The 26776-nt window shown below is 36.8% G+C and overlaps 1 protein-coding gene across 1 annotated transcript in view; it reads right to left on the bottom strand.

The window, feature by feature from the left end:
• Positions 1-6149: 6149 nt before the first annotated feature.
• LOC100014624 (zinc finger protein 845-like) overlaps positions 6150-26776 on the bottom strand; it is a 63925-nt gene continuing 43298 nt past the window's right edge. Inside the window, exons 7-12 of the mRNA XM_007477054.2 lie at positions 15625-15863; positions 15261-15336; positions 12909-13047; positions 12316-12411; positions 8447-8591; positions 6150-8106 (exon numbers count right to left, since the gene is read on the bottom strand). Coding sequence (XP_007477116.2) covers positions 6150-8106; positions 8447-8591; positions 12316-12411; positions 12909-13047; positions 15261-15336; positions 15625-15863 — 2652 coding nt within the window. The remainder of the gene's footprint in view (positions 8107-8446; positions 8592-12315; positions 12412-12908; positions 13048-15260; positions 15337-15624; positions 15864-26776) is intronic.

Below are 26776 nucleotides of genomic sequence, written 5' to 3'. Positions count from 1 at the left end.
TTTGCTTAGGTTTACTGATGGCTCCTCCACTATTTGGGAAATATCTGCAACTGGACCTTGGCAACCATTAATTCTGTAAAAAGGATACCCTGAGAGTGGCGCAATAATGAACAATATTAAAAAAAATTTAAACCATTCTTATGATATTGTTAGAACCTACTTATAAGCAATTAATATTTAACTTATTTGGGTTAATCTTTATTTCCATAAAGAATACTTTATAAAGTTTATATGTGTGTGTGTGTGTGTGTATGTGTATGTCTCAGTAGATTTCCAATTATTTTATACATTTGTGCAGTTGCTTGAATGGAATTTCTCTTTTCATCTCTTCCTTTTGGGTTTTGTTAGTAATACAAAGAACCACCGATGATTTTTCCCCTAGTTATCTACTTTATTATTTAAAAAAATTTTATTGTCATGCAAAACACGCTTCCATATTGGTCACTGTTGTAAGAACAAACTCATACATTGTCAAAACATCAAAATAAAACCAAAGATACACTGATGTGAAAGATAACTCCAGCAGTTCTTTCTCTGAAGGTGATAGCATTCTGTCATAAAACTTGCAGGACTGTCCCAGATCATTGCACTGCTGAGTGGCCAAGTTTTCACATCCATCAGTATTTTTGTTATTGTGTACAATGTTCTCCCAGTTCTGCTTATTTTCCCCCTGCATCAGTTCTTGCAGATCTTTCCAGCTTTTTCTGAAATCCTCTTGCTTATCATTTCTTATAGTGCAATAGTATTCCATTACCAACATGTACTACAGTTTGTTCAGCCATCCTCCAATTATTGAACAGCCCCTCAATTTCCAATTCTTTGCCCACTTGCTGATTTTTGTGGATTTTGCTTTATATCCTGTAATTTTGCCAAATCTATTGTTTCAGTTAATTTAACTCTAAGATTCTCTAGGGACTAGGTCATTTGCATACAGTGATAATTTTGCTTCTTCTTTGCCTATATCTATTCCATCTAATATTTCTGGTACTATATCAGAAGTAGTGATGATAATAGGCATTTTTGCTTTGCTGCTGACCTTAGTGGAAAGATCTTCAAACTTTCACTACTACATATATTTGCTCTTGATTCCAAATAAACACTGTTTATCTCATTAAGGAAAAATCTGTTTTTATTCCTATCCTAACATTCAAAACAGAAAATTTTTAGAAGTCTTTAGCACATATTCTATGATAATTTTATTGGTTTTGTTATTAATATGGTCTATTATGTTTAGTTTTCCTCATACTGAACAAATTTTGGATTCTTGGTATGAATCCAACCTGATCATAGTGTGTAATCATTAGGATGTTGTGGTCTATTTGCTAATATTTTATTTAATCATTTTGTATCAATGTAAATTGGGGATATTGGTCCATGGTAGGGATTCTTATTTCTTTTAAACAATAGACACTTCATTAATTTTTAAAAGTTTATGTGAAGGGAAATGCTAAACTTCAGTTATAAGTTGGTAAAGATTTTTTTTTCCCCTTCCATGTATTTCCAGAATCTACCGGATTAAGAACTTCTCATCTAAGGACACATGTAAAACCCAGTGGAATAGTGTGTTGGCTACAGGAAGTGGTGGGGGAAGGGGAGGAAAGAATATGATCTTTTAACCAAGGGGAAATGTTCTAAATTGACTAATTAAGTAAAATTAAAAAAAAAAAACAACTTCTGATCTAACCTTACACCTAACAGATTGGCTAATATGACAGTAAAGGAAAATAATAAATGTTGAAGGGAATGTGGCAAAATTAAACACTAATGCATTGCTGATGGAGTTGTAAATTGATTCAACCCTTCTAGAAGGCAATTTGGAATTATGCCCAAAAGGCTATAAAAGAATGCATTTTGATCCAGCAACACCATTACTAGGTTTGTATCTCAAAGAGATTTTTTTTAAAAATGGGAAAAGACCTGTTTGTACAAAAATATTTATAGCTGTGCTTTTTGTGGTTGCAAAGAATTAGAAACTAAAGGGAATGGCTGAACAAAATATAGTATATGATAGTGATGGAATACTATTGTGATATTAGGAATGATGAACAGTCTGATTTCAGAAAGAGCTAGAAAGACTGATGTGAACCAATACAGAGTAAAATAAGCAGAATTAGGAGAACATTATACGCAGTAACTGAAATACTGTGGAACGATCCAATGTGACAGATTTGGCTAAGCCAGTACAATTCTGAGAGACTTATGAAAAAGAATGCCATCTGCCTCTAGAGAAGGAATTGTTGGAGAATAAATACAGATCAAAACATGATTTATTATTTATTTGGGTATATGATTTGGGGTTTGAGTTTTATAAGATTATTCACTCATTAAATGAGTAATATGGAAATGTGTTGCTTGATAATATATGTATAACCTAGACTGAATTGCTTGCCTATGCTTATTAACTATGTTCTTCTTAATTTTCCTATTATTGTAGAAGGTGTTATTCTTCTACTCCTTCAGGTTTCTAGCCTCAGTGACATTCTCAGTTTCTTCACTTTCATTCCACATTTCCAAATATTTGCCAAATTATATCATTTCTATTTTCACATTTCAAATAGATGTCCCCTTTTCTCACACAGTTACAATTCTAGTTCAGGCTCTCATTCTAAACTATTGCAATAGCCTATTTGGTCTCTCTGTATGAATCTTCTCCCCACTACAATCTATCTTCCATACAGTCACTAGAATACTTTTCCTAACCCCAGATGTAACCATATCACCCCACCCCTTCTCAATAAATTCCAGTGGCTTCCCAGTACCTCTAGAATCAAATAGAAACCCCTTTCTTCATCAAATCTCTTTACATATTGACTTGTTACTACACGCTTTTTAAAAAACTAATTTTTATTGGTATCTCATTGCCTAAATTTCTCCCTGTAACCTTTTCTCTGACCTCCTAGTCATCTCTCATAAGAATTAAAATAAAAAGAGGAAGAAAAAGAAAACAAATCATTACTACCAATAAATATATTTAAAAAATCAGACAACATATACAATATTCTACACCCATGAACCTATAGCATTTGAATTTTAATAAAAGGGTACCCGGAGGCAATTATCTGAGCAAAGTAACATTTATTAGCAGATAACTGCTACCTATCAATGAATAGGGTCAGTGGCTTTCTTCCATTTATGCCAAAGACCCTGAGAAAAAATATGGTTCCTTGTACAGGTTCTGGAAATATAAAAAAAGAACAGAGTAAATAACATGACTGGTTAAAGACACAAGAAAGAACAAAACTAGATGAAAGTTTGATGATGGGGGTTAGTTCATTTGGAGGCTCTGCAAGTTCAGAGGGATTGAATTGTGAACTCTTCTTTGATTTGGTGACTCCTGCCCTGGCCTCAGACACTTCCTAGCTATGTGACCCTGGGCAAGTCACTTTACCTCAATTGCCTAGCCCTTACTGCTTCTGTTGAGTCAAGAAAAAATAGTTATTTTTTTAGCTGACAGCAGCTTGCAGAAAATGAAGATATCTAAGGACACTGGAAACAGGATATGGTAAATAGATGCTGAAAAATGAACATTCCAGGGACTAAAAGAGGTCTGAGACCGGACATCAGGGCAAGAAACACTAGGGGGAAAAGGGACTTCCACAGAAGCCTGAATTAGTATAGGGTACAAGAACAGGTGCCATTTGGCAGCTCTGACTCCCACTGCCCAGGTTCAGGTCACAAAGTCGGGACAGATAAGAGTGGTAAAAATAAGGAACCTAGTTGTATTTTGAGCAAGTATACAAGTTCCAAAAGCAAAATGTAGTTGTGTGGCTTTAATCCCAGGAGCAGAAAGAAGACTCAGGTCTGGCCTCTAACCCAGGATTTTTTTTTTACCTGCACTGGAATCCTGAATCATTTTATTCTTTTTTAAAAAACCTTTACCTTCTATTTTAGAATTGATATTAAATATCAGTTCCAAGGCAGAAGAGTGGTAAGAGCTGTAATATTTATTTGGAAAGGAATAGGATTGGAAAAATGGGGATTTGGGGAGGTTTGTATGGGGTATGGAGGAGAGAGGGGAGAGAGGGTATATTTCTTGGTGAGGCAAGGGAGGGAGAGCAGCAGGGGTCCAATTGAGGTCTGTTTGTCTTTGAATGACTGAACTGAAGTTCAGCTCCCTCTATGACCAGAAAAGATAGTCCACTTATCTGACTGTGAATTCAAATAATATAAAGTTTAATAACCAGTTGGTATTAGTTTTTTCTCAGCTTCAGACCTGAGGCCAGGCCTCAGAAGCTGGCGGAGGGTTTGTCCCACTCCTGTCTACTCTATATCAGTCCAGTTTTGTATAATTCAGAATATTAGCAGTAGATAGAAAGCAAACAAGAACAGGTCTAACCTTCAGAAGCCTGTGTCTTCCAGCTGAACCAAGAAGAGCATGCCACTCCAGACTGGGCTGAATAATCTCTCTCCAACATCAGGAAGCAAGTCTCAACCCGGCAGGAAGGAAGTGCTAGTCACAAGACCCAACTGCCACTCCCAGTTGGCTCCTTCCCCCACAAACTGTCAGTCTAGTTTCCTTTCCACAGAGCTAGGCAACTGAGTAACTTGTCTAGGGTCACACAGCTAGGAAGTGTCTGAGGCCAGGGCAGGAGTCACCAGATCAAAGAGCCCACAGTTCAATCGCTCGGAACTTGTGTAGTCTCCAAATGAAGTAATATTGGCTAAGCCTTGGACCAGTCTACTGACATTTTCAAACAGGGACAAGCTGACTGACTCAAAACTGAGTGAGAAACTTGAAAAGCTCAGATAAGAAATCAAGAAGTAGACTGGAAGAATGAGCAAATTCTGTCAGTTGAGATGGATCCAAGCTAGTCCATTGGTAGTTTAGCCCTAATATTGGAATCAAATGAGCTATTCCTAGGTCATTCAATTCTTAACAAAATATTTAATTCCTCACAACACAGAAAGCATACTCAGTAAGAATGCAGCTATCTTCTAAAGACAAGGCATCCTTTATTTTCTTGTGGAAATAAGGAGAAGAATGTAAGGTGATTCCAGTGGTCTTAAGAGGCTGAAGGGGCAGATATTATATATGTGGGGGATTTTAATACCTTGAGGAAGGAAAGAAACAAGCATTTAGCAAGTGCCTATTACATGTTGGCGATTGTGCTAAAGTGTTTTTTGATTGCTATACTATATTATTTTATCCTCATAATAACCCTGTGAGATCAGTGCTATTATTTTATAAAAGAGGAAATTGAAGTTAAATGAACTGCCCAGGATCATACTATCCTGTGAATAGGATGTCACAACTACATGGTTAAAGGCCAGAAAGGAACTATTTTAATAGCTAGACACTTTGAGCCTTCGTTCCCTGGACCAATCAAGTCTTGAGGATAGATTTTCTGCCTTTGGGGGGGGGGGGGATCAGCCTAGTTTACTTGGGAAAGAAGTGAGGGAATCTTGGTAGATATTGAACCATTTACTGGCTCACTTGTTTTTCCTCACACATAATTCTCCTTTGCATTGATCACACTTAGAATAGCCTCTTCTAAATCTTTTCCTCATTTTATCAAGACTCAACTTAGCTCAATTATGTATTCTGTCTGAAAGTTTTCCCATATTAATTATATTCACAAGGCTCTATCTTCATGAGGGTTTTTTCCCAATAGGAACAATTTAATGTTGAATCAGAATTCTGCTTTCATGGAAGGCCTTTCAACAACTGTTTCATCATACTCATGGGGCCTCTCTTAAGGATATTATTTCTGGTCTTTAAGGTATGTGTTTTTAGGGAATGTTTTTCCACAAACATTCTATTGAGTAAGGGATGAACTCCAATGGAAGACTTCCCAATTATATATTTATAAAATTTTTTCTCATGTGAATCCTGACATTCACTAAGACTTTGCTATCCAGGTAGGTTTTTCCATATTACTATAATTTAGAAGGTTTCTCTACCATATAAATTCTCAGATGCTGAGTAAATTAGAAGCCAGGGAAAAGCTTTCCAATAGTCATTACATTTAGAGTTTTTCCTCCAGTATGGATTTTTTCATGTTCAATAAACTGTAGACTTCATAATATACTTGTAAAGTGCATCTCCACTATGAATTAAGGCTTCTTTCTAGTATGAAGTCTCTGATGTCTGGCATAATATATTTTAAAATTATGACCATTCCACAACAGTTAAATGTATAAGATTCCTCTCAAGGATGGATTTTCTGATGCCGAATTAATTCTGAATTACGGTTGAAGGCCTTTCCACAATTACTACATTTGTAAGGCTTCTCTCCAGTATGACTTCTCTGATGTCGAGTCAATTCTGAGTTCTGGTTATAGGCCTTCCCACAATCATTGCATTTGTAAGGCCTCTCTCCAGTGTGAATTCTCTGGTGTCGAGTTAATTCTGAACTCTGGGGGAAGGCCTTTCCACAAATGTTACATTTGTAAGGTTTCTCTCCAGTGTGAATTCTCTGATGTATAGTTAACTGTGAGTTCCAGTAGAAGTCTTTCCCACATTCATAACATTTATAAGGCTTTCCCCCAGAGTGAAGTCTCTCATGAAGAGTAAGGTGTACTTTGATACGGAAGGTCTTTCCACAGTCTTTGCATTCATAAGGCTTTTCTCCAGTATGAATTCTCTGATGTCGAATTAAATGTGAACTCCCATGAAAAGCCTTCCCACAATCTTTACATTCATAAGGCTTCTGACCAATATGAATTCTCTGATGTCGAATTAACCCTGAACTCCAGTAGTAGGCCTTTCCACAATCATTACATTTGTAAGACTTTTCTCCAGTATGAATTCTCTGATGTCGAGTTAACTCTGAATTACGGTGGAAGGCCTTCCCACAATGGTTACATTTGTAAGGTTTCTCTCCATTATGAATCCTCAGATGTACAGTTAACTCTGAATTCTGATGGAAGGCCTTCCCACAATCATTACACTTAAAAGGTTTCTCTCCAGTATGAATTTTCTGATGTGCAGTTAATTTAGAACTACGGCAAAAGGCCTTCCCACAATTGTTACATTGGTAAGGCTTTTCTCCAGTATGAATTCTCTGATGTATTGTTAATTCTGAACTTTGATGGAAGGCCTTCCCACAATCACTGCATTTAAAAGGCTTCTCTCCAGTGTGAATTCTATGATGTAAAGTTAATTGTGAACTCTGGTGGAAGGCCTTTCCACAATCTTTACATTCATATGGCTTTACTCCAGTATGAATTCTCTGATGCTGAATTAACTTTGAACTCCGGCGGAAGACTTTTCCACAATCATTACATTTAAAAGGCTTTTCTCCAGTATGAATTGTCTGATGTTGAGTTAACCCTGAACTCTGGTGGAAGGCCTTCCCACAATCTTTACATTCATAAGGCTTCACACCAGTATGAATTCTCTGGTGTTGAGTTAGTTTTGATCTCCTACGGAAGGCCTTTCCACAATCATTACATTTGTAAGGTTTCTCTCCAGTATGAATTCTTTGATGTTGAGTTAACCCTGAACTCTGGTGGAAGGCCTTCCCACAATCTTTACATTCATAAGGTTTTTCTCCAGTATGAATTCTCTGATGTTGAGTTAACCTTGAACTCCGTCGGAAGGCTTTCTCACAATAATTACATTTGAAAGGCTTCTCTCCAGTATGAATTCTCTGATGTAGGATTAGCTGTGAACTCTTGCGGAAAGTCTTCCCACAAATATTACATTTATTGGAAGCCTCCTCTCCAGAATGAATTCTATGATGCCCACTTAACTGTGAACTCCTGCTGAAGACCTTACCACAAAGTTTACACTTGTAAGGCTCCTCTCCAGTATGAATTCTCTGATGTACAGTTAACTGAATGCTCTGGCAGAAGGCCTTCCCACAAATGTTACATTTGTAAGGTTCCTTTATAATAAGGATTTCCTGGTGATCAGTTAAATGTGAACTCAAGGCCTTTTCACAATCTTTACATTCATAAGGCTTCTCTTTATTATTATTTCTCTGATGGTGGTTAATGTTTTTGTTAGTGGGCAATGCTGTTCCAAATATAGGACATTCATAAGGCTTTTCTCCAGTATATAAATTTTTATGTTGGGTACACTGTGAGGAGCAGCAGAAAGCATTTCCATAGTTGTTAAGTTTCTCTCCTGTATGCAAAATCTGCTTCTGAGTAAGGATTGATCTGGAATGGAAGGCAATCCCACAATTATTACCTTTGTAAAGGTTCCTTTTACTAAGAATTATCTGATATCCAACAAGGTATGCATTGTAGATAACCATTATGTATTTAAGACTTTTATCAAGATTTTCTCCAGTAGGAATTCTGTGATGAAAAATATAGATATTCGCTACATTAATTTGTTTCAGTCTAAATATTATACAAAGGTCTATCAATATTTATCAAATTTAAGAAGATATTTTCATATATAGATATAACCTAAGATAAATGGATTGGATTTTGCAAAAAAAAAAATATTCCACTATATGTTGGGAGATTTCCTTTAACTATTTTTTTTACTTGCCTAGAAAATTTCTCCTTATTGTTATGCTGTCGCCTTTCTAAACTTGCATAATATTCCCAGGATTCTTCCAATTTAGAGTCATGGAAACCATTCTTTCTGAATCTTTGCTGAAGTGTATCCTTGGTTTCAGGCCTAGTTTTCCAACCTGAAAGATATGAAAATGTAAACATTTCCTACTTAATCTGAAAGCAAAGTACATAAAGTAAATACGTAACTTCTCCATTAAAAAAGTTGCCTACATATAATTTTTAATGTGCTATTATGGATTCTGCTCAATCTTTACATAATATTTCTTGCATCAATATGTATCAGGGTTATTTATTTTTAGTTCTCTTTCTTTACTTTATTTCTTCCTGAAATCAGCATAAGGAACATATTTGTTTAGTAAGTTTATTTACAGGGCATTTCTTTTTCTCTTATTAGAAACATTTCTTTACATTAGATACAATTTGCTTTTAAGAACTTAAGAACATCCATTGAACTTGATCAGGACCAGAGTGTCTGTTAGGTTTTGCTTTTGTTTTACCTTTGAAAGTTCAATAATGGCTTGTTCAATTTTCCTTTAGGTTAAGGTTTCTAAATTTTCTTTTGATTTAAATTTCTTATTTTATTAGCAATTTAGAGAAATATTTGCTACTGTTACCTTTAATCATCCAACTTTTGAGTAAAGGTTTTTGGTATTATATAACTAGGTTAGTTTTCTATATCTGAAAACAGCATGCCATTATCAAAGATATGGCACAAGGGATGTTTCCCTTATCCTAACTGAGGTGATTGTTAATATTAATTCCTTTTTAATTTAATTAAACTGAAACAATCTATTTTCTAGTAAACAGTATATTTTCTAGTTTCTGATTGCTTTGATCTGTTATTTGTGTAAGATTTTGCTCATAGACATCAAACGAAAATGACCTAGTCTGTGTATTTTTATTTTGTTTCAAAATGTGGTCTCTAAGGTGTAAGAAAGAAAAGGGGTTTATTTTTAAAGGGTTGGACTTATTTAAGAGTTTGGTCACCAGAAATTTAATTAATTCCAAAGAGATTTTATTTACAATTTATTTACAAAATGTAGAGTGAAGCAAGAAATCAGAAAGAGGATAAGGTAAGATATTTGCCTGAACATTAAGTAATTTACTCCTGGCCCCTCTGGGCAGGGAGAATTAGTTTCAGCCAGTCTCGGCAAAGTCAAGGATCTGGGAAGTCTCTTCAGAAAATCCAGCAGTTAGTTAGCTTTTTATTCACCAAGTGTCAGTCTAGTCAGCAGATTCTTCTGCCCCTCTTCACAAGCCTCAACTCAAAAGCATGAAGAATTGCATCCAGCAGAAGTGGAAGTCCAAGTTGAACTCTGCTCCAAGAATCCTCAACTCTATGTAGCACTCTCTTTTTTAAAGGCATTTTCTCTTGCATCACTTCCTCTTAATTTCATGTCTACCAATCATAGCTGACATTCTGCTCTAGGACTGCCCAGAAGGCAGTTAGTCAATTCTGATTCATTCATGCAGAAGTGTTAATGATTTTATGAGTTTATTTTATTACCTACTCTTCTGCTGAAGCTCAATATTTGATTTTCTTGTATTTTTCTATGTAAGTCATCATTTTAAGAATAAACTAGAAAAATTTTGACTCTTCTTTGCCTTTTTTCCCCCTGCTTTTATTTTCTTAATCCAATAACAGCACAGAAGAGGTAGTCTTTTTTCCTCTTTGATGTAATGGAAAACATTTAGCATTTCTCCATTGAATAAAGTGCTTTTAATTTTAGACATAAGATGTCTTAGATACATTCTACACTCTGTTTTGTATGAGGGTGGAGGAAGTGGTTTAGACATAGTAGGTGTTAAATTTTGTCAAATGTATTATCTATATCCATTGATATAATTGCAATTTGGATGTTTTTTATTTACAATCTGGTCAATTATGTTGTTTTCCAAATACTAAATCATCTTTGAATCTCTAGAACAAATACAACTTGATTTTAATGAAAAAAATTTTGGCTATATTGTCGTATTCTTGCCAGGATAAAAAAATCTTTTATTCAATTTTCATTAATATGTTTATAATTCTCTTTCTGTACTTTATTCTTTCTTGTTTTAAACAATGAAATTATAGTTGTCTCAAAGAATCTGTCAGTGTTGTCTTTGTCAATTTTTCTAAAAATGATGCCTTTTATGACTATATGGAAGTATGGGAAGACAAAGGAACAAATACAAAATAAACTAGAATAAAAAAGTGCACAATAAATCTAATCTAAATGGAAACACAATAATAACAAAGCAATCATAAATAGAGGCCATGAACTTATAATTACCACAGTTGGTAAAAAAAAATACAAGATAGTACCTTTCCCATTCCTTGCAGAGGGAAGAGACTTAAGATTTGAAATATTACATCAAGTTTCTGATGTTGTGACATGTTTAGTTTTGATTTTAAAAAATGATAAATTACATATTTGAAATTAAGATGGAACACTAATTACAATGAACTAGAGTATTATAATACTGGAGTATTTCTTGGTAAAGTCAAGGTTAAAACAAGGATGCCTTATTTTCCTAATATCATGCAATATATTGCTAGAAAAGTTAGAGCAATAATAATAATAGCAATAGTAGTAGTCATTTATCTAGCATTATCTAGCACTCTAAAATTTGCAAAGTGTTTTACAAAATGTTTTACATTATTTTATCCTTAAAACAACTCTGGTAGTTAGAAGCAGGTGATATTATCATTACTATTTTACTGACAAGGGAACAGGGGCAGATCATTTTACTGATGAGGAAACTGAGGCAAAGGTCAACTGATTTGCCAAGAGTATGCAGCTAAAAAATATCTGACCTGAACTCAGGTATTCATGATTCTGGGTCAGATTCTATCTTCTGAATGACCTAGGTTCCTCTAGATAGTTTCCTTCTATCTAGACTAGATAAAGAAATTATTCAAGCTACTTAATTTCACACTGTAGGCAAGATGCCATAGTAGAACAAGAGCTCCGGAGTTAGTAAATCTGGGTATAGAATTTGCCTCTGAAAGTTGCTGCCTATGTGAAGCAACTCTGTGTCTCAACTTCCAACTGTTAAGATAATTTAAGGATTGTGACTTAAAATCTAAATTAATTAGTTGCCAGGGGAAAATCCCAAATAAAATATCCAAGTCAGTCTGGAAATTTATGGTAATTTTAATTAATATAGAGGGAAGGATTTAAGAAGAAAGAGGGAAGAGGGTATAGGATTTCTCCACCTGACCTGTGCCAGGGGGAGTTCAGATTTCTGCCACTAGGTCTCTGAAGGAGATTAGAGGCTTCTAAGAGGATAAAGTTTGGAAAGTAAAGGAGGGAAAACTCAGCCAGAAACTCACCACTGAACCAGAAAGTAGCTGTAGCCACGCCAAGATGCCGAAAGGCCCAGCACGCTGTCACCAGCAGAGGAAGTGATGTGAAATATATAGACCTTTTACTCTTGTGTCCCCTCCTCTAAATTTTCACATCTACTAATCCTATCAGAGGCTTTTTCAGGTCTGCCCATTCTTTAGTTCTCATCTTCTTTGATTAGATTATATCTTTTGAGTTACTTAACACTTCTTTGTTAAATTCACCTTTTGTTAGTTACTTAACCTTTTTGTGATTAACTTACCCTTTATAGTTACTTAACACCTTTTTGTATTAAGATCTTAAAATAGACTTAGCTTAAAGTTCTAGCTTCACTATAAAATGAGAACTAAGTACCTTCATTTTCAGTCAGAAGATTACAATTTCATCTTCTCCATAAAGTAAGATCTTAGTAGGGTAGAGTAATCTAAATTTCACACTAATAAGTAAAATGAAGAGGGTGGTCTGGATTGCCTCTGAGGTGCCATTTCCCTAGTTTTCAATGACTAACCTGAATAGTTGCTCTTTGGTAGTTCTCTGTCTGGCATCCAAGGTGCTTCCCCTTCTTCCAAATGAGAGATCACATCTGGTTTCCAAACTGTAAGTCCTGCTCATTGGAAATGAGAAGTGTTGAGGGTAAAGTTTAATCACTATCTGAGGTAGATGGGCATGCAAGGGATGTCCACAGCGTGGTAGAAAACATATCTAAATAATCCTCTACATTGCTTTCTAGAAATGGATGGAGAAAAGACACAGAAGATTTGACTCACAGGACAAAAAATTACATTTGATCCAACTGAAAAAAATGAAACATTTTCATGCTCACATATACTAGAATTTTAGGGGAAAATCTTTGAATGGACAAAGAATGGAAAAAAAATAAACTCAGGGAACACAAATAACTAGCCAATTTCTACCTATCCACAGTAAAGACCTTTCATTTGGGACTAAAGAGCAAAAGAATTCAATCTGTGCCAATAAAAGATTAGCAACTAGTCTATGTGTCAAATAATAACTCTCAATGTAGAAAAAAATGCTGATTTAAGTAAAGTAACAAAGATTCCACTACGGAAAGAATCAGTCACAGGAGACAGCTCTCCTTACCCAAGAAGACAAGGTTTCTATAGTTCTCCAGCATCACGTCCCTGTATAACTCTTTCTGGGATGGGTCCAGGTTTCTCCATTCCTCCTTGGTAAAATCCACAGCCACATCCTTGAACGTCACTAAACTTTTTTGGATCTTCTGGGAGTGGTAAATATGGTAAAAAAAAATTTTAAGGGTAGTTCTTAATATTTAGGGTTCCAAATCAAATTCATATTGAATACAACCGATGTATCTTTCATTGTGGAAAAAAAGCAAGTGCAATATGTATACTGCACATTTAGTTTATGAAATACTTTCTCCATTAAAAACTCCATGAGACAGGATAAAAAGTTCTATCTTCATTTCACAGATAAAAACACTGATTTTAAGAAATTTAAGTGACATTTGAGAGTACAAGTTATACATTTTCCTCAAATGCCCAATTTATACATTTGATATCAACATAATTTTAAATTAAGTATCTAACATTAACATATTATTCTCACCTAGAGTGATTAACATAATACATTTACATTAATAATCAAATTTAATTTGTGTTGGATAACATTATTCAATGCTATTTCTTCCTATTTGCACTATTTCAAGTTAATCCAAACATGCTTATTATAGTGCCCCCAAGTTGGAGTACTTTAATATTAATAGTTGATATCTCTATGGTATTTAGTTAGGAAACTCCCTTATAGGCATTATCTTATTTTAACATATATAGATCTTATGAAGTAGGTTCTGTGGGTACTACTTCCCCCAAAGATTACAAAAGAAGAAATGAAGTGTAAGGACATTAAGTCATTTGAAAATGGCCATTGAAAAGAAGGGCTGAAAAGTCAGGTCTTCCTGGAATCATGTGCAAAGATTTGTTCAGGTACAAATACTTTATCATACTGTCTCCCAAGCAATTTAACTTTGATACTAAGTATCAGTTCCCAGGACAAAGAGCTGGTAAGGGCTAGAAAATTGGGATTAAATGACTTGTTCAAAGTCACAATGCTGGGAAGTGTTTAAGGCCAGATTTGAACACTGGACCTTCTGTCTCTAGGTCTGGCTCTCTATCCACAGCGTCACCTAACCGCCCCAATACTAGACTTTTTAATAACATGGAAAGATTCTCACAAAGTCATCTCTTAATGTAAATTAAAAACAAACATGATTTACATTATTATAACTGCCTTAGAGTTATTTTAATTACCCTTTGGGTCTCATTTAATCATAAAAATGGAGGCCAACTACTTCCTGTCTTAATTTTTTGCTCCGCCTTTCTCCCATAACAAAAAATTTTGTATTGAGGCCAATAAGGTTGGCTTTTATGTCATCTTGAAAAGAAAAAAAGATTAACATGTTGCTATAAAAATCCAGATTATTGATTTAATATTATATTCCTTCTCTGAATGCATAAAATATTTAAAGACTGAACTGATTCATGGGGGAACTTAATGTATTGTTCTTTCTTTTGAATCTTAACCTATCTGAATGATCCTGAGCAGTTTATTTTCCTTCTCTGCCAGTTTCCTCCAGTTAAAGGGGGAAATATTGCTTATGGTACTTACGCATTTCCAAGAAGTGCTTTGTAGAGACTGATTTAAATATTTTATATTATATTATTTGTATTTCATCCTTCACAACATTCAACTGTGGACCTAATATTAAAAGTCTTGAATGAGTGAATTTTGTGTGAAGAGAGGAGCAAGTTAGAAAGTACACCCTAGGTAGTATATATATATATATATATATATATATATATATATATATATATATATATATATATATATATATATATATATATATATATATATATATATATATATATATGTAATATATATTATAAAGAATGGCAGGATGGTATAGTGAAGGAGAAATGGGATTCAAAGAAACTGTAACAGAATCGTGTTTCTGCTACTTACTAATAGTGTGATCTCAGATATGGTGAATGATATAGATCAACAGCAAAAATGGAGCCTGTAAAACCTGGAATAAATTCTCATCTCTTAAGTAGCTTCATTCTCTATAAAATAAAGATAGTAGCTACAGAAAGGGTAGTTGTGAAGCCCCAAAACCAATTATTAGGTCCCTCTCCAAGGCTTTTTCCTCATTTCTAAAATGATGGGATTGGAATATGGGACGATCAAATATAGTTTTAAATTCTACCTTCTGATGAGCCTAGAATCATACCATTATAGGTGTACAAACAGAGAAGGCCCCTGGACCCTATCTAGTCCAACCCCTCCAATGACAGAAGAAGAAGCTAAGGACCAAGGAGATATATTTAATGCCTGGCTCAAGAGAGGTTTCAGGCCAAGAAGAAAAAACAAATATCTCTTCCCCTTGACGACCCAGAAAGAACCAACTGAACTCACTTGGAAGTCTAGTGCTGTCAGGAATACAGGGGCCATCCCGCCCTTCAGGAGAAGGGCTGATGTTCCAAAGGCAAAACTGGGAAAGAAAAGAGACCCCAGACAAGCATTAGTCTACCTTTGCAGATCATGGGCAGAACCAACCCTCTCATCCCCATTGCCCCCGCAGAGGGAGCTCACCAACAGCCCACGTCCAGAAAAGGGACCCACCAGGCACCTGTCAAGAGAATCGCCCGATCCCGTGCGCATAGAAACCCAAGACGGGGCCTGGCAGCCGCCCCCCCCCCCTCCCCCGATCTCTGGGGACAGTTCAGCTAGCTAGAAGCGGCGGGAGCAGGGAGAGGTCGCAAGAGGCCTAGGGACGGACGGAGGGCTGAAGGCCGGAGTAACACCAGCTCCCGGGTCCAGGACAGGGAGGGTGGAGGAGACACAAAGCAAGTCCATGAAGTCGGGATATTGGAGTGACAGCAGAGAGGAACCGGAAGAGTTGTCAGTGCACTTCCTTCCGCCCCTTCCTGCTCTTGTCCCTAACTCGCCTCCCGAGCTCCGGAGGATACTTTGATTCCTATTAACGTTTCCGTGGCAACCGCTCTGCAGAGTCCGGACCTACCCAGAAAGAAGAGATCTAGGAGTCCAGGTATCCGGAAGTGGAGTCGGAGGAATTTTGTGCGCATGCGTGGGGCGGAAAGAGGCGCCTCCTGGAAGCTACTAAGGCTTTTTCTTATCCGTTACCCCAAGAGTCTGTTTATGAAACCTCTTTTTGGGTCGTGATCCTGTGCCAAACGCTGAGCACACCGAGACCACTGCGAAAACCCTGTCTCCACCCAAGGAGCTGCCTGTAAGAATGTGTGTTTTATCCGGCTCCCTCGATTTCCAGCTTCCTTCCCTGCTCAATTGAGGTGCCTCTTCTCACGTGGGGCCTTTCTGGCTCCCAACCCCACCCCTAGCCGCCGACCAGACTGAGTGTTTATTTGGTTTGCTCTCCCTGAGCGTGCCAGTTGCTTTGGCCCATTGGATGGAAACGTCTTGTAGGCAGGGGCCAGACAATCTTTTTGTCTTTGTATTCCCATCACATAGAACAGGTTCTTTTTTTTTTGTCATACTTAAAAAAAAAACCACATATATATATATATATATATATATATATATATATATATATATATATATATATATATATATATATATATATATTTTTTTTTTTTTTTTTTTTTTTTAGTTTCATAAACCTCCTTGCCCCTCCCCAACCTTTGAGGAGGCAGGAAAGACAATACACATTACAGATAGATGTACTCACACAAGTAGTTTCCGTATTTCATAGTCACACACACTAAAAATGAGAAGAAAATATGTTCCACACTGTTCGTTAATTCTCTGTAGTGGATAGCATGTTTCCATGAGTCCTTTGGAATTGTGGTTGGCTATTGTGATCCGAGTTACTAAGTCTTTCAGATTTGGTTATGTTTACAATGTTACTTTTTCAAATTGTCCTGGTTCAACTCACTTTAATAAATTTATACGGTGACCAGGCTTTTTCTGAAACTATCTTTTTTACATTTTTTCCTACATCATAATTGTATTTCATTGCATTCATTTAACAACCTTTTCAACCATTCCCTAATTGATGGGCATCCTTTTAGCTTTAAATTCTTTGCCACCAGAAAAAAATCTGCTATAAATATTTTTGTCCAGTGGTAAGAGATGTAATCTGTATTGGCTTTAAGAATATCATTTAATTAAAACCGTCTAATCACATCAACTAGAAAGTGAAGCACCAATTACAGCCCTTAGTTTTTGCTCTGCTTTTCTGTAAATTCCATTTAAATTGCCTTAATGTTTGTTAATCTGTGTATTATTTGTATGCAGATATGTATGTAGGATATGCAGATAAACTCCTCCTATCCTTTAATGTATGAATTTTCACCTTTCTCTGTAAAATTCTAATTGTTTCTATCTTGATTTGTGGCTAAAACCTTTAAAAGATTGCTGAAAATGTTATTTGATGCCCACTGGTTTCTGTCTCCATTGGAACTACTCAAAGCATATAATAAATCAGTTATACTAAAATGTCTCTGCATGGAATGAAAGGAGAAGAACCAGGAGAACATTATACACAGAGACAGATACACTGTGGCACAATCGAATAAAATAGACTTCTCTATTAGCAGCAATGCAATGATCCAGGACAAATCTGAGGGACTTATAAGAAAGATTGCTATCCACATTCAGAAAAAGAACTGTGGGAGCAGAAATGCAGAAGAAATACAACTACTTGATCATTGGTCAATGGGGATATGATTGGTGATATAGACTAAATGATTACCCCAGTGCAAATATCAATAATATGGAAATAGGTCTTGATCAATGACACATGTAAAACCCAGTGGAATTGCTATTGGCTACAGGAGGGAGTGGGAGGAGGAGAGGGAAAGAACATGATTCGTGTAACCATGGAAAAATATTCTATAATTAATTAAATAAACTTTTTTAAATTTCTCTGCATTGATACAGTTGGAAGTAGTACGTATCAATAATCCTTAGTTTTTTTTTTAACAAATTTGTGAACCTCAAAGGTTTAAGAATAGGTTGGAAAAATTGTTTCTTCCAGTCCGGAAGCCCTCCAGAACATACAAGGTAAAAATCTACCTAGGAATATTTCTGAGCAGAAAAATTCAAATACAAGTAAAGTTGCTATTCTTTGTAGAAAAACACAAGACAAGTTAGATGTCTGTGTTCTTGGCTGTATTGTCTGCATTTCATGTTTATCTTTTGTATCAAAATAATGATATATACTCTTGAATTTTAGAATTTGAAGCTTCATTGATCTCCTTGATGAGCATGGCACTTCAGGAGTCAAAAGCAAAGGCTTGACTGAAACTCTGGGGTCTTAAATAGATGAACCTCCTCTACCCCTTCTTTTTCTGGTTGAATACTTGTGCAGACTAAAACTAGACATTTTCCAAATTCTGTGCCCTTTCCTCCTGTTTTCCTAAAGGCAAGTAAGCAAGAACACTCCATTTTTCATTTGTCATGACTATACTTTCTTGTTACTCTCTCTGTGGGGTGTATGGGGTGTTCAGGGAGGGGTAGTATCTCTGGTATGGAGGGCTTGTCATGCCCTTCTAGGGCAGCTCTCCAGCCTCTGACCCCCACCTGACACCCAGCTCTCACTTGTGGCTCCTAGTAGCTGCTAGCATGCGGCAGCGTCCACTCCCCAGGCAACGGCTTCGACAGGCTGGCTAAACCTTGTGAGGGTAGCCATCGGGTTGTAGACCCTGGTGAACCAGGGCCTTGCTCACCCAAGCATGTGAAGACTGCTTCGGTGGAACAGGCAGAAAAGCCAACAAGAAGGTTCAATGGCTGAGATGGCGACGCAGCAAAGCACTGTGGAGTGCTTAGGGCGTGTTGGAGCACAAAAGACAACACAGCCATCCAATGCAGCTGAGGAAGTCTCCAGGCATAACAACTTTTCGTGCCTCTGGACCCAGGCTTCCAACACCGAGAGAGTGGGACAATTGTCTTTGTGCGTTTTCATCTATGATAGGTGAGTGTGCACAAAGACACTTGTGCGTGAAGGAAATTTAAGTGGAAAAGTAGGTGCACCTTGTGAGGGTAGCCATCAGGTCATCACCGACCCCTGGTGAACCAGGGCTTTGCTCACCCAGCATGTGAAGACTGCTTTGGCTGAACAGACGGAAGAAACCAATAAGAAGGTTCAACGGCTGAGATGGCGACGCAGCAAGGCACTGTGGAGTGCTTAGGGCATGTTGGAGCACAAAAGACAACACGGCCATCCAATGCAGCTGAGGAAGTCTCAAGGTGTAACAATTTTTCGTGCCACTGGACCCAGGCTTCCAACGCCGAGAGAGTGGGACTGTCTCTGTGCATCGACTTTTCCACTTAAATTTCCTTCACGCACAAGTGTCTTTGTGCACACTCACCTATCATAGATGAAAACGCACAAAGACAATTGTCATCCTCGGTTACCGAGAGACTACTACTACTACTCTCTCTGTCCACATACATAGGTAATTCTGATGTAGTCTGATTAAAAACAGATATATCTAATGCTCAGCAGTCATTTTGGGGATCTCTTATAGGCTAGCCTTGTCTGGTTTGAAAAAATGCAGACATGAGCCTCAATTCAACATTGATCAGTCAGAAATCATTTTTTGGTAGGTATTTCAGGTTGTGTTGTCTATCAGATTGTCATTTGCTTTAATCAATGAGTAGTTCTTCTCTGGTCTGGTTAAAATCTGTCATAAATAAACTATTTTGAGTGGTCAGTGATTTGATAATTCTGGTTCATGGCAATAACCTGTGGATTCAAAAGTTGTCATTATTTGTTGAATCTACTCCTGATATGGAAGCACCAGTCTAGGTAAACTTTAAGAAAAAGAAAATGCAAGAACTGTAAAAATAGGTGAAATAAATCCTTGATCAAGGGAGGAACTTTTAAAAATGAGACCATTCATATATTTTAATTACTTAAGTTTAATTGATTCTGAACATGGTTACTTGTGGCATTTAAAAGAGTGGATGCCATAAACTGTAAGAGTTAAAATGGTTGAGGTCATAAACTGTAGTGAGTTAAAATAGTGGAAGATATAAATTGTTGTAGATATAAGAGTGGATGAGTAAATTGTGACCGCAGAAAATACGTTTCTACTAGTGTCTTGTTTTAAATCAAATATAAGGTGGTCGCCAGGGAAATATTCCCAATTATGAATATACCCAAGTCAGCTGGGTTTTATAGAGACTTTAATTAATTAATACAATGAGGAATTAAAGAGAGAAAGAGAGAAAAAGGGGAATGAGAAAAGGATAGACCAGCCCAGGGCAGCCCTGGCCAACCCAGGCCTAAGTCCTAAAAGAAAAGATCAGTCAATCTTTAATCACTCACCACAAAATCTGTCCAAGCGAGGATTCAGGGGGACAGAGTCTCCCCAGAGGGAGTTCCAGCCAGTCAGCCTCCCTTGAGAGACTTCCTTAGAGATTGTCCTTCTCTCAAGAACCTCCTTAGAGATTGTCTCTCAAGAGACTCTTTGAGAGCTCCAGAGATCTTTTTCAATAGCCTGTCCTTTTCTTATATAGGGGGTTTTCTCCTATGTCACCTCCCCTAAGTTCTTCCATCTACCAATCACAGTAGACGTTTTCCAAAGGACAGACCATTCTGAATTCACACCTGAGTAGACTAATCCTTTTAGTAATCCATACCTGAGTCGGCTAGAATCTCTGAGTAAGTTTCTCACCTCTTTGTCCCATGTAAGTTTACAAGTTGCCTGACCTTTATAGGTACTTAGCACCCCTTTGTATTAATTCTAAAAATAGGCATGACTTAAGTATGGGTTTAAGTATTTTTCATTGTTCAGCAAGGAATTTTTTTCCCTAAAGCAGGCTTAAGTATGGGTGGAGTAGAGGTCTTCACATTTCTGATCTAAGTAGAGTTCTCACATTTTAGATCTAAGTAGCTTCACTGTTTAAAATGGGGAATAGTCCCAATGGGGAATTTTTTAACATTCATAAGTCTGAGAAATTTCAAGATTCACATACTGCAATTCTGATGCTGACTTTTTCTTCCTACAAAATAGGGATTTACACTGACTCTTTGATTAAACTTTAGATGGGAGAAAAAATTTCTAGACCTAGCAGGTACATGTCTGGAAACTCTCCCCTCCCCCCTTTCATCTTTATGCTCCTCATTTTAGCCAGGTTGAGAGTGGAGAAGAAGGTAGAAAAGGGGACAGAGTGGTAAAGATTTCCCCTTTATAGAAATTGACTGAAAGAAAAATCTATCCATGAAAATGTGATTTGGAATTACAATAGGTTTTTAGGGTAAATTACAGTAGGTTTTTAGGGTAAGGAGGCTTTTTTTGTCATATAAAACACCCCTCTGTCATACTTTATTCCCTGGAGATACTCTTCTAAACAATTTTCCAGAGAAAAGTGGGGGAAGTCTAATTTGGTACTTGAGATTTTCTCTACATCTAGGAAAGAAAGAGGCTTATTTAAATTAGAAAGTAAATACAAAATTTAATTTTAGGATAATTTTATCTTACCCCTGTGGGTCATTCAACAAAATTAAACTGTTTAATTAAAAGCAAATTTACCTAATAGAAACTTGAAATGGATTTTGCTGCTGTGAGAAAATTACTGATTTGTAAAAGAGATTTGGTATATGTAATACAGAGAATTAGGAGAAGGGATAGTGATGATGGAGAGAAAGAGGGAATGGAGTTGAGAGAATGAAAAGATCCTTTTCCTCTTTTCTGAAGGGAGATAGCCAAATCCTGTCTCCTTGAAAGGGGAGTATGTCTCCCCAGAGAATGCTTTCTGGGCCATGGAAGACAGGAGACTAGAGAGGGAAGCCTTAGTGAGATAACAAAATGCCGCCCCCCCCCCCCCCCCCCCCAGGTCCAATCTATCCTTGAGAGGCAAGATGAATTCTTATGCCTCTGCTTCCCCCAGGGACATCAACTGTCAGTCTCTCTCAGGATTTTAGGGCTGCTCTACTGCCAAGGAGAGATGTCAATTCCTTGGGTCAGGCAAACTTGAATCCCTGAGATCTAGAAGTCAATCCCTCTTTTGGGGAGAGGTATGACCTTCCCCAAATCCTCAATCCCCTTTACTATGTTAGTTATAGACTGACCCAGACCTAAATCTTGAAATAACAGGTGATGTATTGGGGTTCAAGCAGGGAAGGGGTGGCAATCAAGTAGGAAAGTGGGTAAACAGGGAAGCCCTACAGTTACCCCCTAGACTTCTCAGCCATGATCCCTCCTTTTATTTATTTATTTATTCATTTATTTATTCATTCATTTATTTATTTATTTATTTATTTATTTATTTATTTATTTATTTATTTATTTATTTATTTATTTATTTATTTTTTTGCCAACTGCCTGTCAGTCCCTACTCTTAAGCTAACTAAACGTAGGAGTCCAGGGACAGTTGAGGGAGAGAGAGAGACAGAGAGAGAAATCCTTGGAAAGGCTCTATGGATGGCTTTCTTCAAAAAGTCTCAATCCACAGTCCAACTGAGGACTTTAGATTGCTGTCAGGGAGAATTTGATTGGAGATATTCAGGGGTTCAGAAAGGACAGTAAATCTTTAAAGAAACAGGTTTCTCTCTAGCTTTAGGGAATCCACCTTTCTCCTCTCTTTCCCCAAGCCAGAAGTGAGTTGTCAGCTGGATCTCCAAGCCTCTGTTCCTTCCTTAGAATTCTCAGCTTCTTATTTCCTTTCTCCCACTCTTCCTTCAGCAGGTCCCTCTAAGATATGATCTCTTGACCATGTAATATTTCTCTTCTCTTATCTTACATATGGGATCAGGGGGCATCTAGTAAATTCTACTAGAATATCCAGGTAGGGCAGAGAATTTCCTAAGAGAAGGGAGATCTTCATGAGAGAATTCTTTGGTAACATCCAGATTGAAGACAGTCTCTATTTGTGTGATTGTTTTATCTCTAACAAGCTTCTTTTCCATCTGAGGAGAGTATTTAGTTTAATTCAAAAGGTGCTAATCTGCAAAAGAGATTCATTGAAAAAAGGTAAACTAGTTTTGAGAATAGTTTTAATGTATAATTGGGAAGTCTACAAATGTTAGGAACTGAAAAAGTGGAGTAAACCAGATGTTAAATAAGTTGATGGTGCTTTAATCAAATTCCATAGGATGAAAGGGAAAGAACAGTTTTGGGATATCATTTGGGATAAGTTTGGGATATCATTGAAATCAGAGAACAGGAAGATTTCTTGACCTGTAAATTTGTGAATACTATTTGTAGATATGCTTGTTAAAATACATTTTGAAAGGTCTGATCTTTGGATTTTATTTCAGCTATTTAGATTCTCTTGTTGATATAGAAAAATAGCTGGAATTATAGCATGATTTAAGTTGGGCAGAATGTTATTTAGTTACAACATTTACCAACTGAAAAATTTAGAAATAAATTTGTAGAATGGAATTATTTGAGTGTAGGGTTGCTAAAATTCTATCCTTGAAGGACCAGTGTATTCGTATCTTTATGTGAAGAATATGCAAAACATTATTTTTTTTACAATGTACCAAGGGTTATGTTTGCAATTCCCTTGTTTCAGAATGCACTCCCCAAATTGGCTGTGTACTTCAGGAAGAACTTTAAAGGTATAAAATTTGTCTCCTTTCAAGCTTATCTAATTTTTTAAAAAAGGTCTATTTCCTTTGGGCTTTAGTAAATATTTATGTTAACTAAAGATACATTTTTCCCTTGTATTCTCTATTTAATGTCTCCCTGCCTATGTGTCCTTTACACATATCTGCTTAGAAAAAAAATATCGCTTTTTCTAGCTCATGTAACTCCAAACGAGAGAAAAAATGTATATCATCTGTGAAATTTATACACATGTTCATCTCCTACTTATGGATTGTGCTACTAATCTTAAGTAAATAAGATGTAAACTTACCTATTAGTATCCTGTGCTCACTTTTAACAAGAATGCTGGTAACATTATTGTATTGAAATCTCATTTAGAGTGAGATTTTTTCCACCTTTCCTTCTCCTCCCAGAATGTTTGTGATATTTGATACTGTACAAGTAAAACAAATCTTAATGGAAAATACATTTCAATTTTGGCATTGAAGTAAAATCTATATGAATTAGAAGAATAAGAGCCACTTTTGTAACCATAAGTACAACTGGATTTTTAATTACTCTGTATTGGCCTCTGGATATGTCTGAGCTAGAATGCCTAACTTGAGAAGCTGATCAATTTATTTTTTTTTCCTGTAAGATAGTACAGAAATGTATTTAATTGAATCAATGTCATTTGCCCAGTGTTATACAGTGGTTTAAAAGAAGGGTTCAAACTAGCTACATATATATAAAATAAAAGGTTTATTTAACTAAAGGGAGAAAGGAAGGGAAGGGAATCAGGGACTAACTTACTTCTAACCCACACTAGATATTAAAATCCGAAACTTTCTATAATTATACTAAACTAACTAATTAATTAAAATTAAGGAAGGATTGGTAGAGGCAAGGACAAAGGGCTCAAAGAAATCTCACAAGACAGAAGTCCTTTGTTTGATCCAAACAGAAATCCCAGTAAGATGTCACCACCAACAGTAGAAACAGGCATAATGTCAAGACAGCCAAAGAGAGAGGCAACCAATGGCTCACTGGGTCCACCCCAGAAAACCAGACAGCTACCCTCCTGGTTTATCCTGACAGCTAGAGGAAAAGCAGGCTCTCACTCTTCCAGAGTCCACCAACTGCCAGCAACTCCTCTGTGTTCTGTTCCTCACCTCCTAAGAACTTTGGAATGTTGGCTCTGATATTTCCCTGTGGGATCTCTTTGCTTCTTGCTTTTTGCAAAGCTAATCCTTTACAACACCAGTGATAGGTTTTGTTTTCACTTTGAGTCTGTTTTAAGTTTATCATATTGGGTTATTATGATAAATTCCTCCCATCGTGCTTTTAGGAAACCATAATATAAAAATGCTATTAATTTGAGATCATAGTTTGAATATTATAATTTTTAAAAATTTGGATATAAAAAGGAAATTGAATTTATTGCTTTTATATTAAGTGATCACAAATACTCCTTTAGGCAGGAATTGTAAATATGGCTTTATTTTTTTAATTATCATGCAAAACACACTTTCATATTGGTCATTATTATAAGAGCAAACTCATATGTAACCCAAATCCCCAAATAAAACCGATGTAAAAAATAGACTCGAATACAGGACTACAATCCCCATGAGCCTTTGCTCCACTTCCCCAGAATGCCTTGTAATCTCACCTGGGCCGAGATCGAGAAGATATTTAAGCAAAGGCTTTTGAAGGGCTCTCCCTTTTTGGACTTGCGTTTTTGGAGCAGAGGTGTCTCTTCCATGATGTGAGGTTATTTTGTCTAGGCCTCTGGCCTAGGCACATGTTTCTTACTTGTATATTCTTAATCTTTAACCTTTAATAAACCTCTAAAAAATATATATTCCTTGCAGAGAGAAACTAATTTCTACCTGCCTCAGTCTCCCCCTCTCCCCTAAATTTTAATCTTTACAGTTTGGCTAACCACTACGGGAAAAAGAACTTTCAGTCTTCTGATTTCTTTTCTGATCTTAAATTCAGTTTTAATAGCTAGTACCTAGAAAGCGCCCCGCCGCTTCCTGCCTGCAGCCTGCAGCCCTGATCATCCTCACCTGGTACCTGGTCCCGGCCTTGCCCACCCCCGCAGCTGCTCCTGCTCCTGGCCTCTCACCGGCCCGCTGCCTGCCTATTTCTGCGCCCCAGACCCAGGAGCCCGACCCAGCCGGCTCATCACCCAGATCCTTGGAGCAGATCGCTCAGGACTCATTGCGACCAGCTGGTAACAGTATTGGCCACGTGGGCGGAGGGGAGAGACCAGAGGGAAAGGAGATCGGGTAATTTTCCCTTAGGCTAAGCCTCCACGTGGCTGGGGGTATTGGCCACTGCGGGATCAGAGAGGGGAAAGACAGAAAAGACTAGAGAGAAGAAACAGATCTTTTCAAACAGAAACTTAATAGCAATGGGCTATTTAAAAGGATTTTTGACTCTTCTGGCAGTTTCATTGATTTTACCTGCCTGTCTGGGAGCAGACTCAGCCCAAAGCTTCAACTTTAACTTTGGGGAGGAAAATGGGTGGCCCAGCGAACTGGAAGCCAGGCCCAGAGAGGGGAGGTCTCTAGCTAAAATCTGGCCTCCGATGCTTCCCAGCTATGGGGCCCTGGACGGATCCCTTGAACCCCATAGCCTAGCCTTTCCTACTCTACCTTCGGACAATAGACATTTAAATGGATAATTAAAAACAAACAAACAAGAAAAAACAACCCAAGGAACTTTGAAGAGACTAAAGGCTCTAAGGCATTTCAGACTCCAATGGTTTATTAAAAAATCTCTCTATTCTATTGCATTGTTTTGTTTAAGGTTTAACTTTGTGATTTTAAGTTCATATATTACTGGATTGAATATTATTCTGTGAACTGAAGGTTGATTGAATTTATTTTGAATGTACTGAGTTTTAAAATTCGGTTGTTTTCCCCCTATAACTGTGTTGAACAAATATTATTGTGAATAAGCCCATATATGAAAAAACAGCTTTTTTCTATTTTGCTGAGGATAGATGGACTTCAGAACTGGTTATAATTGTATTAACAGCCTTTGGAATTTTAATGTGCTAAATACCACAAATGATTTGATTTTAAGGGTTTTTTAAATATGATTTTGGAATTTTTTTTAACAGTCTGGTTATTTTGCCTGCCCCTACCACGAGGTAAGGCCCATTCTAGTAGCTGAAGTGAAATGTATTTTATAACCCCCAACCTTCCCACATGTGAATGGAAGTTGGGCAGTTAATTTCAGGGCATTTGTACCCTTGGGAAAAGCCTCCAAGAACAAGGAGCACCCCTTTATTTATGCTCTTCAGCTCACTATTTTACTTCTACCAGGATGATATATAGATTTCTTGATTATGTTCTAAACCCAAGATGAGTTTTACTTTGTTTTAAAAAAAAAATATGT

The sequence above is a fragment of the Monodelphis domestica genome, chromosome 1 (genome assembly GCF_027887165.1).
Source record: "Monodelphis domestica isolate mMonDom1 chromosome 1, mMonDom1.pri, whole genome shotgun sequence".
In the NCBI taxonomy this organism is placed as follows: Eukaryota; Metazoa; Chordata; class Mammalia; order Didelphimorphia; family Didelphidae; genus Monodelphis; species Monodelphis domestica.
This window is presented reverse-complemented; position numbering and strand designations above follow the sequence as displayed.